Here is an 18,361-nt window from a genome sequence, read left to right on the forward strand (position 1 = left end):
CCCTTTTTTCCTGGGCGATATGTGGGCCAATATTAGTAGTAGTCCTGAAAGTTTGGTGGGTTTGCCACGTCCCCCACATTACTGATTACACATGCATGAGGAAGAGGGACCCGCCAGTTCGTGAAAATAAGAGTTGTGAAAGAAATTCTTAATTTCATCATACCCAGTCAACATCGCTTAAGTTGCCAACTTGCGGGAACGGAACCCGCTACGATTCGAGCTCGATTTATCTGCGGTCCGCGTGTCTCGATGGGAGCGTTTCTCTGGACCTTTTTTTTTACGCATTATTCCTTTAGTATTGGGTTTCTCTTCCAGTAGTGGGTTTTTAGGGCAGGAAAAGGAGGAAGTGTTGAATTCACCATCATTGGGTTCATTGTCGTCTCTTAAGTCATAATTTAGCACCAGGTTCTTGATGCGCTGCTGCTCTTCGCGCTCCGCCTGTTGTTGGGTTTTCATCGCCACGGCAAAACTGGAGTCGGAGGGTAGGTCGATCGTGCGTGTCTATACAAAAATTAAAATTAAATATGGTTAGAAGACTCTGTACCAGAGTCGGGAATGTTTTTTTTTTTTTTTTTTTTTTTTTTTTTTTTTTTTTTTTTAAACGAGCATAGCATAAGGGGATAGATAGGAAATTAAAAAAGACAGACCTGTTGTCGGTTTCCTCGTTTCGTCATTAGGGAAAATGCCATTGTATTCGGCGTATGCTGACTGGATTCGCCGTTCTCTTCCGCACCCGATGACGGATTGTGTGGAGTGCGTCTCATTGGCAGGGGTACATCGAACATTGCCTTGCGCTCGAATTTGCGGGATTGCAAACTTTCGGCCATCATTTTCTCAAACTCCCGCTCAAATTCTGCTTCTGCTTCGGGGTCAAGCTGCTCTTCCTGGCGAGTAACGAAGATTTGTTCCTCTTCAGATTCGGAATCGTGATCCTGATCTGGGCCACGAACGGTCTAAAGCACAGATATTAGATATTTTGCATTTTTGTCACTGCAGGAGAAAACAAATTCTAAGATCCATACCTCCTCGACTTCGTCGCTAGATGAGTTTACGTCATCCTTGTCTTCGTCCGCATCTGGGATTGCATCGTGTTCAAAGCCGTCGTCAGAAGATGAACTCTCTCCATCCGGATCTGGCTCAGGAGCTTTGTCCGCTTCTTGAGTGGACTCCTCTATTTTGTAATTCTGTGCTACGGCTTCACTAAAAAGGCGTGTAGCTTCAGCAAGATCAGTAGCAATCTTCCACTGGGGGCGGGTCAAAGCATAAGTATCCTGAACGAGGAAATCCACATCCATGGGCACTGGATCTTTCGTAAATAGGTAGTACTGTGACTGTGTATTAGCTGTCACGTTCAAAACAAACCTGTCATTTCTAGAGGATATTACCTGAAAAAAGGTCAAGAAGAAATCAAGCTTTTTCTTCGCTGATCCCCGATCGAAACATACTCCGCAAGTGTCAAGGAGAGTGCACACCAATCGGATTCGGAAGAAGTCATCAGGCATATCAAGAAGATTAATCTTCCCTGGAGCCGGAATACCTCCCTCTAATATTCACGTCAGCAATTCGCCTGGCGGGGGTGCTGAGATATGTATGTACGTACCATGCCCGAACGTAACGATTCGATAAAGCGTATCGAAAATGAGCGGTGAGTCGACTATTTTGTAATTGTATAACTCCCCCAGATACTTAACCTCAGCGATCCGTCTCTGGTTGAATTTAAAGTCATTTTGCTCCAACCCTAGAGTAATGTTCTCGAGTATGTTGTCTACAATTCCAATGACAAAATCCTGATGGTATCGGTAGAGGGCACTGACAAGAATTGCTAGGATATGAATATTGCTGTACTTCACCTTCCCAGGCTTGCTAAATATTCGTTCAAGAATATGGACGACCTAGTTTTGTCAATACATTGTCAACAAAAAAATGTTAAAAGTTCACCTTAAATCTCACCTCTTGCTCCTCCCAGTGAAGTTTCCGGATACATTTCAAAATCCTAGGGTAGTTCCGTTTATTCATATCAAGGTAGAGTAGTTTCCTGATATAAAGTTCCATCGGAGTACGCTCCTTTTGCTGGATAGCGGGTCGCTGCGGAGGATCGACGTAGTACATCGCATTCTCAATAATCATGCGCTCTTGCTGGCCAAGATGCTGTGCTGCTTTCTTTCGACCAAGAGTCTCCAGGAAAGATGCCATCCGTGGGGAGGTTTCTGGATTTCGGAGCAGGTATCGACCACAATTCTCCAGCAGATTGCCAATGATCTCAATATTCATCCGAGAGAAGTCGTCGAGACTGACTTTGAAGCAGTGGAAAATGACATGTTCGGGGACAACACCAAATTTGGTCAGTTCAGCTAGATATCGAATATTGCTTGTGCGGACCTGACCTAGAAATTCCTTTTGTTTGCGCCGTTGGAGACTCCGGAATTCTTCGTCAAGATAGCTGATAAGGCCCTGCGGGATATCAGGTAGATACTGGCCAAGGGTAGCAACTAGGCGGGCATAAAGAGGAAGCAGATCAGTGCGGCCCTTGGGTGCCTCCTGGATTGCCTTTACAAGCCTGTTTCGAGACGCTTTCGAGTTGAGAAAGCAGAATTCCAGCGCCAGCTGATCAACCGAATCCTTAGTTTGGAGTTCCGGTAGTTTTGCCAACAACGAATCAACTTGAGCACCAACGGTTTTGTTAACCATAGAGGCAGACTGATCATCAACTTCTTGAGTATTGGCAGCTTCTGAGGCAGACAGGCCCGGTTTCGTGGCATCCCCTTTGCCAAACTGGTCTGCTAGCACACCATTTGTAGCTTCGCCATCAGCCTTCTTTTTTACTTGATCATCTCCATCGGGCTTCTTCTTTTTTCCATCCTCTAGTAGAACAGCTGGGACTTTACCCTTTAGATCTACCAAATTTTCATAAAATCGACGTTCCTCTTCGTCTTCCCAGATTCCAGGGCCTTCACCTTGTCCACGTAAGTATTCTCCGGTCTTTACGAGGCCTATACTGCCACCACCAAGTGTGGAATCACCCGTCTCTTTCTCCATTAGATCTGGCATATCGGACCCGAGAATTTCGCAAAGGGCCTGAGTATTCGAGACGAACTTTTCGTGCGCCTTTGACTGCTTCTCAAAATTAGATTGTCGATCTTCGAATATCTCACCGCTCTTCACATATGCCTCTGCGTTTTTGCGACTTTGTGTTGCCAGGCCTTTTTGATCGCTGACAACATGGGTTTTAACATCCTCCAGATACCGATTAAGGATATTTCTAAACCGGAGCTGAAGCTTCTCAGATGCTAGCGGAGGATCATCTCCCGTTGATTCAGCATTAGGTTCATCATCGCCAGATCCAATCTCCGGCCTATCTTTCATTGGAGATTCCGTAGTCGCGCCATCTGCCTCCACATTCTTCCTGCCTCCCTCCATCCCCTTGCTCCCCAAGATATCCCAGCTATACGTCCTCGCAAACAAAACCGCCAGTGGTAAATTGACATGCTCGCGGTCATGTCCCAAAAGGTCTTTCAGAACCTCCAACGGAAACGGCTCTGCCTCCTTATCCTGATCAGCCTTCGCAGCAGCTTGAGCTGGCTTGGATTTCGCAGCCCCATCAGAAGGAGAAGAACCCTTGCCACCGCCAATAGCACCCGAACCATCATGGCCCTTTGTACCCAGATCATCCGGTCTTTCTACGTCATCCAGGCTTCGCAGAAACCCCACAAGCCATAACTCAGTCACGATACGCAACAGAACCCGTTGCCTGCTCAGCCGCTCCTTCTCCTCCCGCTCACGCACATCTTGCGTCCATGCCTTCAACTGCGCCTTATCCGGTGTTGTCAGGCCGCGACCCAACAGCCATCCCAACTGCTTGGTGAACTCATCGGGACCAAACCGCTGGTGCAGGGCGCTGGCGATTTCCACAGCGGCGGCGATTTCTCCGGGGGTCTTAAGTTTGCAAAATCCTTCGTAGGCAGCGGATATGATCTCGGATAGATACTTGTGCAGTGATAGGGTGCGGATATCGGCAAGGAAAGTAGGGAGGGCGGCAGCGGTAATACCGGTTCGGAGACGTTTGATAAAAGCTGTGTTTTTCTTCAAAGCGGAGTCGAGAGATTTGTTGACCGGGAAGATACCTATATGAACGCAAATATTATTAATCTTTGTTTTAGCCCAAACATTAGATCTTTGTCATACTCTCGGGATCGAGAGATATAATAATAGGACGGGGGTTTGCGGGGGTCTGAGGGTGGCAGTTTGAACATACCCGTCTCCCTGGCCCATGCCCGTGCATTTAGGTTGCGCAGCTCTCCTGCACAACGGATAAAAAAAAAAAAATCAGTATCAACAGTAGAAGAAGATGCGGTTGATTTCTGAATAGTTAACAACGTACTCTTCCTTGCGCGATCCATCTTTCATTTACGCCTCGGTCTATCACAGTTGTTGTTGTTGTTGTTTGCCGCACCGGGGAAGTGGTCAAACCGGATGAGATCCCCTCAAAAGCGCAGAACCACAGATTCCAGGAGGGCTTGACCACCTCATTGGGGTGTGGAGCAAACAGACAGGCAGGTTAAAGCGGGTTAGATTTCTGGATACAAAAAAGAGAGGCGGTGAACGAGTACAGCGAGTTTTGTTGACTCAGAAATGCAAAGCCGTTGAACCTCACAGCTACAGGCGAGGGGCGTTTGTTGTTGGTTGGAGGAAAAAGGAGTTGGGTGACGAAAAGTTGTTGATTTAAATATTTCATTGGCGTCACGAAAGCTGGAGAGAAACTGGGAACAGAACAGATAGGAATATCAGATCAACTATCCGGATGCTTCGAGTGAGGATCTTGCTTTTTATCATACAAAAAAATATTGCGATAAGATAGCACAACTAAGTGGAGAATATATACATTCCTTTTCCCCCTACAGATTACTTTGTCAGATATAAACTTCCTCCGCTTAAGCTGGTTCTCAGAACCAAACCCCCGCCAACACCGCCGCCGATTTCACATTTTATATAGATATTTAACCACGAACAGTGCTGAACGCCACGACAACCCCGCATATTTAACTAACAGTGACCTCCTTATTTCACTATTCCTGGGGATCTGACAGTCCATCCGATGATGTCAATTGGTAGCACAATTTCGCAACAGAAATACCCAGACGCCCTCCCGCATGTGTGTGTCTAGCGAATTGCTGTCTTCATTCAATTCGTTTCATTCATTCACCATCTATCGCAAGACCCAGAGCCTATATCCCCCAAGCTCACAGTCTCATCCATCAAGCCCGTCCCCTTTCCCCTTCCCCTTCCAAAGCCCCTTCCTTGTCCCTCCTTGCCCCCCTCTCAATCTCCGTAAAGCCGCTCTCCCTGTCTTTCTCCAGCCCCGTCAACCGCTGCTGCAACTGGTGCTTCATATCCTGCTCGTTCAAGCTCTGCGTACGATTGACCTTCGGCTGCCATCTTGAGGTGCTCGGAGATGTGGCTGTGGGCGAGTGGTGTTGCTTCGACTCTTGCTCGGGATTCGAAGTGCGGGATGAGGAGCGTATCTTGGTGTTGATGGTGGTGGCGAGAGCATGTTGGGAGTGAGAATCGGGACCGGAGAATTTCGATGTCATTTTGTATTTTGAGGGTGATTCGGGGTTGGTTTTTTGAGAAATTGTTCCCTTTTGCCTCCTTTCCGGCGTGGTGCTCTGCTTTCGTTGTTCCACTCGATAACTAGCGGAAGTAGTCTATTAATAGAGAGCAAGATGGGGAGGGAAGTTTTGTTCCTTTGGTACTTTTGATATTGTACGAAGTTGATCGATATTTACGCAACTTGCCATAAACAATTTCTGTTAAAAACAAAAGAGCACAAGATTAAAAAAGTGTGGAATAAATACAATCATGATTTCGTTCCCCCTTTTACAGCTCGTGGCCCAAGACAAATTCGACCCGAGCCTGGACCTTCTCATGTTTTCCTGTTTTCGCCTCGCCATCCCTTATGTATTTACATCATCTTGTTGCCTGGGGTATCAGGTCCAGGTCTTCATCCACGTTTCCCCCCGCCCCCCCCCGTTTTCCGCCCGTTGATGATCTCATGCGCATTCGTTTCCGCCTGCGCTCGATTTCCCCATCCCTCGTTTTATTCTGCTGTTTTTGAAATCCACTCAATTAAACGACCAGATCTTATAGGGAATACACTAGCAAGTTATCATCCGATTCCTCCCGGAGTCCGTGAAAGGAGCTGATGGGATGGTAGAGTCTAAGGATCTCATTAACTACCCATACGAGCCCTGAGGAGATCAATTTTTAAGCCACAAGTCCGACCCCCTTTTCCAGAGCGGAAACCAACCCATCGAACCCGCAGCACGTGCTTCATGGGAGGTGGAATGCATAACTAGTATCTGTCGATGCTGCTCCCTTCTTTTCTCTCTCTCTTTTTTTTTTTACGATATCCATCAAACAGCCAGCTCACAGGGGTGCCGCCCTTTGCCGCCATCCTAAGACTATATGCACTGCAAGTATACAGGCCATTGTTTGATGATAAGTAGTCATGCTTCGTTATTTTTTAAAAGATATCCTGCAACGGTCCATCCAATTATCTTCTAAACCTCACCCTCACCGGTAAATCGTCTTTAATAGCTCCAATGCCCTCGCCGCACCTGTACGCGCGCTCGCCATTAATAGTGTCCGCAGCCACGCTTGTCGCGTCCCTCTTCTGCACCACATCCCACTGCTCGTAGTTAAAATCAAAGTCCAGCTCACGGAGAGTAAAGACCAACACGAGCTTCATTTCCAACATGGCTAGCTCCTGGCCAATGCACTTGGTGTTTCCCAGCTCGAAGGGCCGCCACGCGTTTTTCACAGGATACAGCGCATGATCCTCCGGAACCAGGAACCGGTCCGGGATAAATTCTGTCGGGTGAGGCCAGAAATCTGGGTGAATGTGAGTCATTGTCGGGGCTGTCTGGATCATACAATCGTAGGTGGGGTACAGCATGCCGTCAAGAGAGAAGTTGAAGTCCGGGCTGCCCTGTCGGAATGTATTAGCCAGGGTATGGATTCGGAGCGTTTCCTTGATGACTGCGGCCGTGTAGCGTAGTTCGTTTACTTTGTGTGGGCCCTGCTGCAAGACCTGATATGCCATCTTTGGGTCAGGGCCTAGTACGTCATCGTGCTCTTTGCGCAGCCTTTGCAGGATGTCGGGATTTTTGTTAATTTCGTAGAATATCCAGCAACTAAGATCGTAGTTAGAAGTCAAGTTCTTTCTAGATGCCTGCTGTTTGCGTTTGGAGGTGAGAAATTTCGGACTCGATGGGAAAAAGATATCTAAATAAACTAACATAGTTTGAGCAGTGGTGTCATGACCAGCAAACAAGAACGCTTTCAGATTGCTGATGAGGATGTTGATAAACTCGGGTGTTGGCTGCTGCCCACTTTTTTTGAAGTCTTTGATAGCAAGGTCGATAACGGTTTTCTGATTCTTCGAGTCGAGAGTGTCGCTAAAGCGCGACCGAATCTGCGGCAACAGGATATCTCGCATAGTCGCTGCATTTTGCGATACAAAGCTCTTAAACTCCGGAGTAAGCCGTTCCAGCCTGGTCTTGACATTCTTTAATTTAACACGAGAAATCAAATTTCTCAAAGCATTAAGCAAGGGTCCAGGACCAGCTGTTTGCTCATGGGGATGAAGGTCACTGTGAATCCCTGATTCATTAGTATAGCCAGCGAGACAGAAGAGGGAGCCCTCGCCTCCCCAGAGGAAAATGCTCAATCGTAATGGCCTACAGTGCAAATCTTGAGACAACGTCAAATGTCAGAGAAACCGCTCCCTCATAGAGAGTAAACATTTTGCCCCATTCATGACTTCCCGCATCCGCAGTGTCTTTCAATTTCTGCGCATATATGGAAACCTCCTCCAGGGCGGCGGGCATGTTTTGGATGATGTTCCGAGACGAAAATCCCGGGTTCAACCGAGAGCGCCATACTTTATGATCAGGCATGTTCATGGATATCAAATCGATGCCACCCGTCACTGGGGTCAGCGCCCATCCGAATATAGGGTGTCTCTGTTGCGGTGTTTCTTGCGTAAGTTGGGAGCAGAGCTCAGGGTCGATAACCATGATGATGGGCTGAGCCATGAAAGGCCACACATCCATATAGATCAATGGTGGACATTTTTCCGCACCAGGGAAGTATTTCTGCCAGTTTTGCACGATCTTGATCGACGTGTACACGCGATGAGCGTCTTGTGGCAATCCTTCCTTCAAGCTCCTTAACAATGGGAGATGGCCAAGGAACGGTGAATAAGGCTCGATGATGGGCTGTTCGGGACGTCAGTCTCTGCTCCAGTCTTGGGCATTTAAACGTGGCGCCCTGTTTGGAGAAGACACCCAAGCGGAAAATCCACACTTACAAGCCCGCTGGCCTTCATTGTGTAGAACCTGCGCCGGGCCGCGATCCCCCGCGCTAGGAAATGCACCAGCAATGCTGTGATCACCGCAAGCCCAGTTGCAGCCACGAGCTTGGGCGTCCCATACGCGATAGCCATGTCGGTCACCAATCGCTGTTTTTGAATTTTGCGGAGATTATATGGCGATTCAAGTAGGAGAGTCGCGGAGTCTCACATTTTCATCCCGTCTTTGATGAACTTGGGACTCGGCTTTCCTTGAGCTGCCACACGGGTTAAATAAATACCAGTATGGACCGGGGAAGGGACTCAGCTTTTTCACATCATGACCACGCTTCGGTGACTTTCAGCCGCTAAACTTGCCCCTTGGAAAACCCTTCTTCCTTACTCCGTACTCTGTATTTAGAATAGATGAAGAAAAATTGTGCATAAATAAAACGAAATAACTAACAAGCCACTTTGAGCAGAATGCGGTAAAAAACGGCGTGGGATGCATTTCAAAGAAGGTTTACCTAGGTCATCTAACTAGCTAACTATATAATTACCGACCAGAATCCCATCGGTTAGATACTTAGACAGCCTATCTCCTCCCTTATATATAAATCCTTGACCTTTTAATCAATACATATCTCAGTCTCAAAAGAGAGTATATGATATTTCAGATTTGACTTAAATAATAAATTTTCATTTAGAGGTCCTCCACTATCCTTTATTCAATTCAAGGTTTTTTTTTTTTTTTACTTTTTCTCTTTCGTCCTTCCTATTTATTATCTACTAAGGCATTTTCGAATACCTACTGGGAAGAATTTCTGCGGCGAGTTTTCGCCAACTCTACATACCTATGATAGCTTTATCTTGGCTGGGTCGACTATGATGCTCCCCCTTCGTTCCAAACGGAGTCAATGCGAGAAGCTAGATATCTATCTAGATAACAAGCGATAGATACAGGCCACCCAGTCCCCTATGGACCATCTGAGCATTGAATCTAACATCTATGATGAGCTGAGGAACTGGCGTATTGCTCCGAAAAATATACTAGGAGTCAACAGTTCAACAAAAAAGAATGCAACAAAAAAGAATGCAGGTGTATGGACAAACGGCTTCCAACCCAGGTATTTAAATATACATAGCCGCCCTTCTCTCTCTCTCTCTCAAAAAAAAAAAAAAAAAAAAAAAAAAAAAAAAAAAATGCAAAAAAAAAGATGCAGCAAAAAGGAGAAAACATGATATAAAACGGAAGGTCAGCCAATCAAAGCCCTCAGCTTCGTCAACATCTTCAAACCTTTTCCAGCCAACATGCCCCAAATCCCCAATAACCCGATCATCGTCACCACCCAAGTCCGATTCGTAAACAGAGACTCCTCCCTCACGCGTCCCAAATACTTCTGCTTCTGCTTCACCGCCAGCTGCTGCGCACCATACCCATCCAGTATGAAGTCCGCCCAGCGAACCCTAGACAGTAGCTTCTAATACTGCACCACAGTCCCGGACCAATTATTCGTAACCCGGCCGTCCGCGCGCTTATACCAGCTGCGGCAATTCGGATGCGCAAACGAAGTTGTCCCAAGGACACTCTGCAGCTTGTCGTTAAACGACTCCATACGCTTGGGATCCGGTAAGATCTTCAGCGACTCGCCCACCTGGCGTGCCTGGAGTACTGCGCTGATCATCGCCTGGATATACTTCGCCTGCGCCTCGATCATGAGGATGATAGAGTTGTGGCCCAGGTTCGTGTTGGGGCCGTAGAGCATGCCGAAGTTGGGGAGGGATTCGGCGGCGATGCCGTACAGCGCGCGTGCGCCGCCGGACCAGATATCCGAGAGTGCTCGGCCGTTGATGCCGTAGACTTGAATCGGGTGCATGAATTCGACGGTGCGGAAACCCGTGGCCAGCACGATGACGTCGAATTCGTGCGCGGCGCCGTCGACGTTTATGCCGTTTTCGGTTATTTCGGTGATGGGCCTTGTTTCAAGGGTAACGTTGTCGCGCAAGAAAGTTGGAAAGTAATCGTCGCTAATGATGACGCGCTTGCAGCCCATGGGATAATCGGGGATTAGTTTCTCCCACAGCTCCGGACGGTTGGGGAACTGTTTCTTCATCAATGAGAGGCTGATTGTGCGGGCGCGTACCGCGTATTCAGAGTTCTGGTCTGCAATGACGTCGTGAGAAGACTCTCGCATGTCCATCATCCAACTACGTAGTTTCCAAAGGGAAGGCGGGAAGTATTGGAATAATGTCCTAACAAGTTTAGGGATGCCAGTGTCTAATCTGGGTATCACCTAGTTAGGTGTTCTTTGAAACACAGTCAGTTGAGCGACATCAGGAGCTATTACGGGGATTATCTGAGCAGCCGTAGCTCCTACAGAAACGGTCATTAGCAACATGGACGCAGAAGACGAGAAACCCGAAGGCAAGATACTGGAGACCTTACCGTTCCCTACAATGCCAACACGCTTTCCCTTGATATCATAGGTCCAATCCCACCGAGCAGAATGAATGATCCTGCCCTGGAAATCTTCTATTCCTGGAATTGACGGGCAGGAGGGCGAATTGAGTTGGCCAACGGCAGACACGAGGAAATCGGATGTGAGGTGAGCGTATATTGATCTGCAAATTCCGCGTCTTTCGATTCCCCTGCTACCTTGACCACCATCCGCCATTTACGGACGTCATCGTCCCATCTTGCTTCGACGGTGGAATTGAATCCAATATAACGAAACAGCTTGTACTTCTCGGCTACATCATGAAGGTACATCTGTGATAGCTTTGGTTAGAGCCGATGAAAAAGAAGAAAGGAAAAGAAAAAAAGAAAAAAGAAAAACGAAACCAAAAGTTAAAAGCAAGCAAAAGGAGCAAGCCTCGTACTAGAATCTCCTCCTGACTAGGGTAGAGTCTTGACCAGCTCGGGTTCTGTTCGAAAGAGTAGCTATAAAGATGAGAATTGACTGTTGGATATTAGCACGGAATATCCCTCATCGAACGAGAGCCGGAAGGGTTGTCCGTCGGAAAGAAGGACATACTATCACAACAGCAGCCTGGGTATTTGTTATCGCGCCAAGTTCCACCAAGTCCTCCGCTCTTTTCAACAATTACGAAGTTGCGGATATCGTTCTTCAACAAACTGATGGCCATGCACATTCCTATGCAACCCTGTTGCCTTTGCAATCGAATACCCCATATACGCGGACAGGGGTGCCTTACCAGACATTCCAGCGCCAATGATTGCCACAGCGGCCTCCGTATAGTTCCTGTTGCCCACCTCCACTTGGCGATAGCGTTTGTTCGATACCATGGCTATTTTACGCCAATACACACGGAAAGAAGGATGGTATAATGAAAGGGACAAAGGGAAAGGGGCTTCAAATATCCCTGGCGCAAGCGAGTATATTTTTTTGAAAATATTTCAACACGGAGGAGAAAAGAGGTTTCAACAGCGAAAATCAAGAACTGATTTGAGAATATGTCGAAGGTGACACAGCAAGTTATTAAGTTATAAAGAAACAAAGCCAAGAATGAATCCCCGTTATTCCACGGGCGTAATCGAAACGAGCCCATCGTTTCAAAGTCTGAGTAGAAGTCCTCTCCAAGATTAATCTAATCGTGTACAGTGAGGAACCTTCTATTCAAACGAGGGAGAGGAGAGGGGGGGGGGGGGATGGATTACCAGCAGCCTCGGATGCTGGCTCGCTGCTGGCTCATTATGCTATTTCTGGCCCGAGCCAGGGTTGAAATGGCTGCGGGGAGCTCATATTGATCCCAGCATATTTGACGACTGTAAGCATATCTGGCAGGACGCCATTTGGCTGGCCTCCTGGGCTTAAGCGTCAGTGATTCAATCATCACGATCAACAAACTCGCAAACGCCCTGTGCGCCGTTCACAAGTCCATGCTCCATGCCCGTGTAAGAACATTCGCCAGGCAGCGATCTCGATGGGAACCGGGTTGATATGTATGGCATGGCAGAGCATGGCAGACATCTCCATGCTCTGCTCGACCCACCAGTGGTGGAATCCGGGGCCTGATATAATGATAATAGAGTTTCGTATCCGATCGAGCGGGGAGCGAGCCCGAGCCGAGGGAGCAATTCCCACGGATTATAAGAAGCCGCGCGATCCAACGCGAAGAAACGGGCAACGAGGATGGATTCACAAATCTGGACAAAGTCACAACATCTTTCATGGGCGAACTTGGATACTTGTGCCACCGTACTACCTTTAGTATGGGAAGTTATTTATTGTGTTTGTCTTGATTGTCCTTAGATAATCAGATGCATTTGTAGCACTCTGCTCTTCAGAACATCTCAGCCGCGCACTTCGCCTTGAGGCCTCGAGCTACCTAAGTACTTGTAACTTCATCGGGGATGGGAGGGAGAAGCTGAGTAAAGCGCGGGGAGGGAGGGGAAAAAAGAAAAAATTAACAAGAAAAGCAAAGAGAAGAAACGCTGAAAACGTAAGTGCTACATACTGTAAATACATACATATATCATCTATCAAAATTCCCCAACCCGATGCGGCAGCCCGCCAGGAGTAAGGTTGGGAGAAGGACTGATAGATATTTATCGGGAGGGCCATAGTTTGGAGGTAATCATGGTGGATTAATAATGAGTATATGAGCTCAGCACAGATACTTCGCGGCACTGGGAAACAATACCAGATCAGGACAAAGGGGGTTGTTGTTAAAAAAAAAAAAAAAAAAAAAAAAGCAATTGAAACGGAAAGAAAAGCCCTCAACAAAAACAACAGGGAAAAGGCGAAAGCAAGAAGAACAAAGGGGGAAGGGATATATATAAAATAGTGGATAGAAGACCCTAACAACGCTATGCTAATGCTAAAAAATGATGTGAGAAGAATAATTTTGAAGGATTAAAATTACTTCTCTTGGTACTTTTTGGGGTCTCCTTCGTTTTAAAAGAAGATTAAGAAATTAAGAAATTAAGATATGAAATTGGTTTCTTTTTAAGGGCAGCGGAAATAACCTTAACATAAGTGCATTTCGAAGGGGGTAGTCGTACAGTCGGGTCAGTGATTCATGAAAATCCAGACAGTTCAGAGTATTCGATTCAAATCGCTCTAAAAAAAACCATTGAGTTATCTCGTTCGCGCGGTTTTCGCTATTTGGGTTTTCGCCAGTAATATCGCTGTTGCGTTGTTGAGTTAACCATTCAACTTTAGCAAAATAAAAAAGGGAAGCAAAAGAAAAGAGCAAAGAAAAATCAAAACAATGGGTAGGGGAAGTGGCTCGAACCTTGTGTTGTTTTCTGCAACTCCGCAGGCCAGGTTTCATCAAGTCGTTAACTACAGCCTCCTTTCTCTTTTCATCCTCGTCGAGATCAGGTATGTAGTAATACTCGCTTTCCAAGGGTTTGCCTGCGGCATCTTTACCCTCCCTGCTCACTTCGCCGATGCAAGCAATTGTGCCGATGATGGATTTGATCTCTAAGCTAGAAAACCCGCCATCACCTGAAGGGGTCTTCTTCCATAGCTCGGGTGGGAGGTGGCTGATAATCGTCGAGAGTGGAGTCGATGACAATCGAGAAAACGCCAGCTGGTTTACGACGTGGTTCTGCACGTTCTGCTTGAGAGAGTGCTGGTCATCTTCCGTTTTAACGGGTTTACTTGCGGCAGTGTGCTGGCGTGGTGAAACAGCCGGTTTGCGTATGTTGACGGGAGATCGAACTGGAGACATTCCTGTGTTGAATGAAGCCATGCGGGGAAGAATATTATCCCCAAAGGGTCCAAAGGAGTGGATGATCGGGTCGTTTTCCTCGTCGTGGTCTGATAGCTCTTCAGCCTTATCGTCACAAGAGCTAGACATGGAATTTCGGAGATTCTCATTGTGGAAAGGACTCGAAACTACTTCCGTAAGCTGAGAGGTCGACTTCGAGTCCTTTTGACGAGTGGGAGAAGGCTCATCCTCATACACGACCACGGCACTATGCACTGAGCGGCTGGGAGTCAACAGAGGCGGTTCAGGAGATTGAAGGGCCTGAACAGCAGGAGACGGAGATATTGGGGAAGCAAGTCGTCCACGGCTTCGTAGAGGGCTGGCTTGAAGTGGGTGTGAAGTAGTACCAGGTTTTCTCACGGGGGAACTCTCTTCCCAGGTTTGGTCGGAGGTACTCGTCGAAGCAGAGTCTTTTGGCTCGTGTCTGGGCCACTGGACCAATACTCGAGCATCTTGGACGTCGATCATCACATCCGCGTCTTTGATATCGGACGTGAAAGTTTTGCCCTTGTTCAATTCATAAGTTTTTCCTTGGCAATGTAGTTTAATCCCATTCCAACCAGTGCAAAGAATCTCGATCCTATCTCTATCAAACGGGTTTGTCGAAGGTTTATACGTGGCCTGGACATGAATCCGCGATATCAATCGGCTGGCTGACAGTTGGAAATGGCAAGAACCGCTTGATCTACCCATTAGAATAGACTCCCCCGACGGTGGTAGCATTATCGAAGGCACAGTAGACAACGGAGCTCTTTCAGATGCCACAGAGAGGGTTCGTTTAAGTCCTGGGCGGACTGCCTGTCTGCGAGGAGGGGAGGAAGTCAATATTGCCGTTGACGAGGTTGGGACTGGGGTTGGATATGTCGAAACATCATCACCGGATTCGCGTGCCAAGCGTTTATAAGGTCGAGGCAGAGATGGGGAAGACGAGGGCTCGAAGGCTGGGAGAAGAGAGGCAGGCCTCTTCACGCCAGCGATGGGAGGCGGCAGGGTGTCTGCTCTAGGCGGAGAGGACTCCAACTCCATTCTTCCCAGAGATTAAGAACCAGAACACGTATATGATCGAGCAATTTATCTCTTCTAGATCTTTAGACACTGGATGAATCGCGTCGAATTCCACCAATGACCCGTGGAATGGGATATATAAAAAGAGGCCCACGTTTGAAGTACTCTTATGTAGCAGCAAATGGAAAAAGCTCAAACCAAAGAAGGAAATACAAAAACAAAAAGAAAACAAGGACAGGAGAATACAAAATCAAAGAAAAAAAGAAAAACGGGAAACACACGAATCTCTCGAGGAGATGGGGGAGAGAGGAAAGGATTGAAGGAATAGACGAGGCGGTGGTGCGGTGGGAAAGGGAAGATGAGAGAGGAAGTGAGCCGACGCCAGGGCGAGGAACACACGCTTGGCCGACTCTACGCGTGTCAACAGCTCCACCGGCCAGGGCTCGCGATGCGCGGCTACGACGGACACGGAACAAGAACGGGCAGCAAACGGAGTGCTATGGCTGCAAGGAGCGGGAGCAGCCCAAAGTATAAGTATATAAGTATATCAGCCAGTCTCTCTTCTCGATCCCTGGATCCACGCAGTATCTCAAACCCTCTTGCGTCCCAATCGTGTCGTTTGATAAATTATTTAGTTTTCAAACTAAACAAACCTGGTCCACCCTGGCTGAGTCATCAACGCGTCTGCTCTCAATCACGTGAAAGTTAGGGTTTCCAATACCGACTATTCCCGAACAGGAAATCACAACTCCTTTTTGTTGGGGGAGTGGATTGGGCGATTCGTACTCTCTATATACCACCACGGCGCTGGAGCTCTTTTGCCCTAGTGGCCTAATACCTTTCCCTGTAAGAAGATGGTTGATTGTTGTAGAAACTATCTAAGCGAGAGAAACACAATATGGTTGGGGCAGTGATACGATCGGGATCTGATAAGAACCTTCCATGAACCAAACAATAAAAATTCAAAATTCAAAATTCAAAATTCAAATATAGCCACCAAATTGGCGGAAACACGGAGGTGTGAAGCGGCACATTGGGCATTGCAACACACAGTACGCAAGCAATACAGACAGAAATCTCAATGCTGGAGCTCAAATAAATCCACTCCTCACAGCATGAGTAGCCCTGTGGCTTTGATCCCCTAAGCTGCCCCACTTGTTTGGGGGCTTGTTAGCGGGCTTGTAAATTTCTGGTGCGTATTTGCAAGGACTTCACCCTTGTTCCACACCTCCGTAGTGGGGATGGAAAAGTAGCTAGTTAATACTTAATAAGATGTGCACTTGCTCTGTTCATCTTTCTCATGGTCAACGTCTCACGGCTCTTTATGAATACTATTACCCATTATTTTTATATCCATACGGCCGCTGCGAGGGAGTACTAGTACTCCATTTGGAGACTTCATTTTTCAAACTACGATCTATGTTAATGGCAGAAGCCACCGCCACCAGCCCCGCGGCGGAGGGAGCTGCGCATAAAAATGGTGCGGATCTGTCTATCCACAAAAATACAACACTCCCCCCTTCCCCGGCCCCCCTCTTCCCCATATGTGCACCCTCTATTGACAGATTTGCTGCAGTATGGACTACTCTAATCACCAACTGTGACTACCTCCCGGGCCTCCTCACCCTGGACTACTCCCTGAAAAAGGTCGGCTCCAGATACCCCCTTGTGGCGCTTTACACGGACTCCTTCCCACCAGAGGGACATGCGGCACTTCAGGCCAGAAACATCCCGGCCAAACATATCCCCTATCTCCTCCCCGCAGCCCACAAGGACTACAGCAATGACACCCGTTTCTACGACTGCTGGAGCAAGCTGGCCCCCTTCTCGCTCGTGGAATACGACCGAGTCGTCCAGCTGGACAGCGACATGCTGGTGTTTCGCAACATGGACGAGCTGATGGAGCTGGAACTGGACAGCTCCGCGCTGAAGGGGGAGGGCTCCCGCGTTTTCGCCGCGAGCCATGCGTGCGTGTGCAATCCGCTGAAGAAACCGCACTATCCTAAAGACTGGTTCGCTGCCCCCCTCCCCCTCCCCCTCTCTTCTGACCCTTCCTCTTCCCCTCTCCCCCCCCCCCCACAACACATAACACACATATGCACGCACATGCATGTATGACACCCACCGTAGCGGTCCTGACAAAACCTCCAACAGGACCCCATCCAACTGCGCCCTGACAACCCAGCACGCAGACCCCGCCAGCGCGCAAACGCAAGGAGCCCCCGCAACCGCCGGCCTGGGCGTGCTCAACGGCGGCCTCCAGGTCGTCAACCCCTCCACCGCCATCTACGAGAAGATCCTCGCTGTCCTGCAGACGCCGTCCGCGACGTCCAACTACGCCTTCGCCGACCAGTCGCTGCTCTCTGACCTGTTCCCGGGCCTCTGGGTGCCGTTGCCGTATGTTTATAATGCTCTGAAGACGCTGCGGTGGGAAGGCGTGCATAGCGAGATTTGGCGGGATGAGGAGGTGAAGAATGTGCATTATATTCTGAGTCCGAAGCCGTGGGATGAGAAGGGCGGGGAGGAGGGGCAGGGAGATGAGACGCATCGTTGGTGGTGGAAGGTTAATAATGAGAGGTTGGAGGAGGAGAAAAAGAGAGGGATAATATAAAGGCGGATGGGTATCAGCGGGTGGTGGTCCATTTTTATTTTTATTTATTTTTGGATATCTGTGCTTTCCTCTTGAGAGTTTTTTTTTTTTTTTTTTTTTTTTTTTTTGGGCTATATATCTCCGATCCATTTTATCTTTATCGTTATCCATGTCCCGCGCTACCTTGAATTTAGAGATACCCTTACGACTTTATACCCCTCTATTTTTGATATCTCGGTTTCTGATAGATGTAATCGAAATGGGTTGAATGAAAAATTACGTTGGGGCCCCATTTTCCATACATATTCCAATTTCGAACACACCGCAGACTCCTATATTTCCCAATAGATAGATAAAATCTATTTTTCCTGATTCGCCCAATTACCAAAAAAAAAAAAAAAAAAAAGGGGGGGGGGGGGGGGGGGGGGGGGGTTCCGCCTGCTATGATAAACCGTTTCTGTGGATTCTGGGTGGCACGTGACGACCTCACCACCGCGTCTACCTCTAACTTGGCCTACTTGATGATGCACTCGTGAGGCGGACAAAGTGCGCTTGGTGACAATCGGGGCTAGCTTATGTGCTAGTCTGCGCGCTAAGACCATGGATTCTAATGTTACTACCATGATCATGAATGAGGACTGCCTGTCCAGGATAGCGTGCCGACGCAACTCCACATTCTA

General features: G+C 47.9%; 5 protein-coding genes across 5 annotated transcripts; 1 reads left to right on the forward strand and 4 right to left on the reverse strand.

Annotated features, from left to right (window-relative positions):
* Positions 1-177: 177 nt before the first annotated feature.
* HCAG_03838 (conserved hypothetical protein) lies at positions 178-4,397 on the reverse strand (the record flags this gene model as incomplete). Its single annotated transcript, XM_001541690.1, has 9 exons — positions 178-269; positions 360-501; positions 648-953; positions 1,023-1,325; positions 1,446-1,543; positions 1,601-1,892; positions 1,951-4,121; positions 4,253-4,297; positions 4,379-4,397. 9 exons carry the CDS (start codon positions 4,395-4,397, stop codon positions 178-180), a joined length of 3,468 nt encoding a protein of 1,155 aa, XP_001541740.1.
* Positions 4,398-6,452: 2,055 nt separating this feature from the next.
* Positions 6,453-8,503, reverse strand: HCAG_03839 (predicted protein; the record flags this gene model as incomplete). The annotated part of the gene is made up of 5 exons (XM_001541691.1): positions 6,453-6,458; positions 6,575-7,190; positions 7,296-7,649; positions 7,741-8,276; positions 8,369-8,503. The coding sequence occupies 5 exons, from the start codon at positions 8,501-8,503 to the stop codon at positions 6,453-6,455; spliced, it is 1,647 nt and encodes a 548-aa protein (XP_001541741.1).
* Positions 8,504-9,828: 1,325 nt separating this feature from the next.
* HCAG_03840 (conserved hypothetical protein) lies at positions 9,829-11,654 on the reverse strand (the record flags this gene model as incomplete). The annotated part of the gene is made up of 6 exons (XM_001541692.1): positions 9,829-10,625; positions 10,794-10,869; positions 11,004-11,117; positions 11,228-11,307; positions 11,383-11,502; positions 11,564-11,654. The coding sequence occupies 6 exons, from the start codon at positions 11,652-11,654 to the stop codon at positions 9,829-9,831; spliced, it is 1,278 nt and encodes a 425-aa protein (XP_001541742.1).
* Positions 11,655-13,472: 1,818 nt separating this feature from the next.
* On the reverse strand, positions 13,473-15,112 carry HCAG_03841 (conserved hypothetical protein; the record flags this gene model as incomplete). The annotated part of the gene is made up of 3 exons (XM_001541693.1): positions 13,473-13,499; positions 13,607-14,301; positions 14,434-15,112. The coding sequence occupies 3 exons, from the start codon at positions 15,110-15,112 to the stop codon at positions 13,473-13,475; spliced, it is 1,401 nt and encodes a 466-aa protein (XP_001541743.1).
* Positions 15,113-16,516: 1,404 nt separating this feature from the next.
* On the forward strand, positions 16,517-17,702 carry HCAG_03842 (conserved hypothetical protein; the record flags this gene model as incomplete). Its single annotated transcript, XM_001541694.1, has 3 exons — positions 16,517-16,571; positions 16,668-17,058; positions 17,246-17,702. 3 exons carry the CDS (start codon positions 16,517-16,519, stop codon positions 17,700-17,702), a joined length of 903 nt encoding a protein of 300 aa, XP_001541744.1.
* Positions 17,703-18,361: the final 659 nt, after the last annotated feature.

Source organism: Histoplasma capsulatum, genomic scaffold (genome assembly GCF_000149585.1).
Source record: "Histoplasma capsulatum NAm1 scaffold_3 genomic scaffold, whole genome shotgun sequence".
NCBI lineage: Eukaryota > Fungi > Ascomycota > Eurotiomycetes > Onygenales > Ajellomycetaceae > Histoplasma > Histoplasma mississippiense.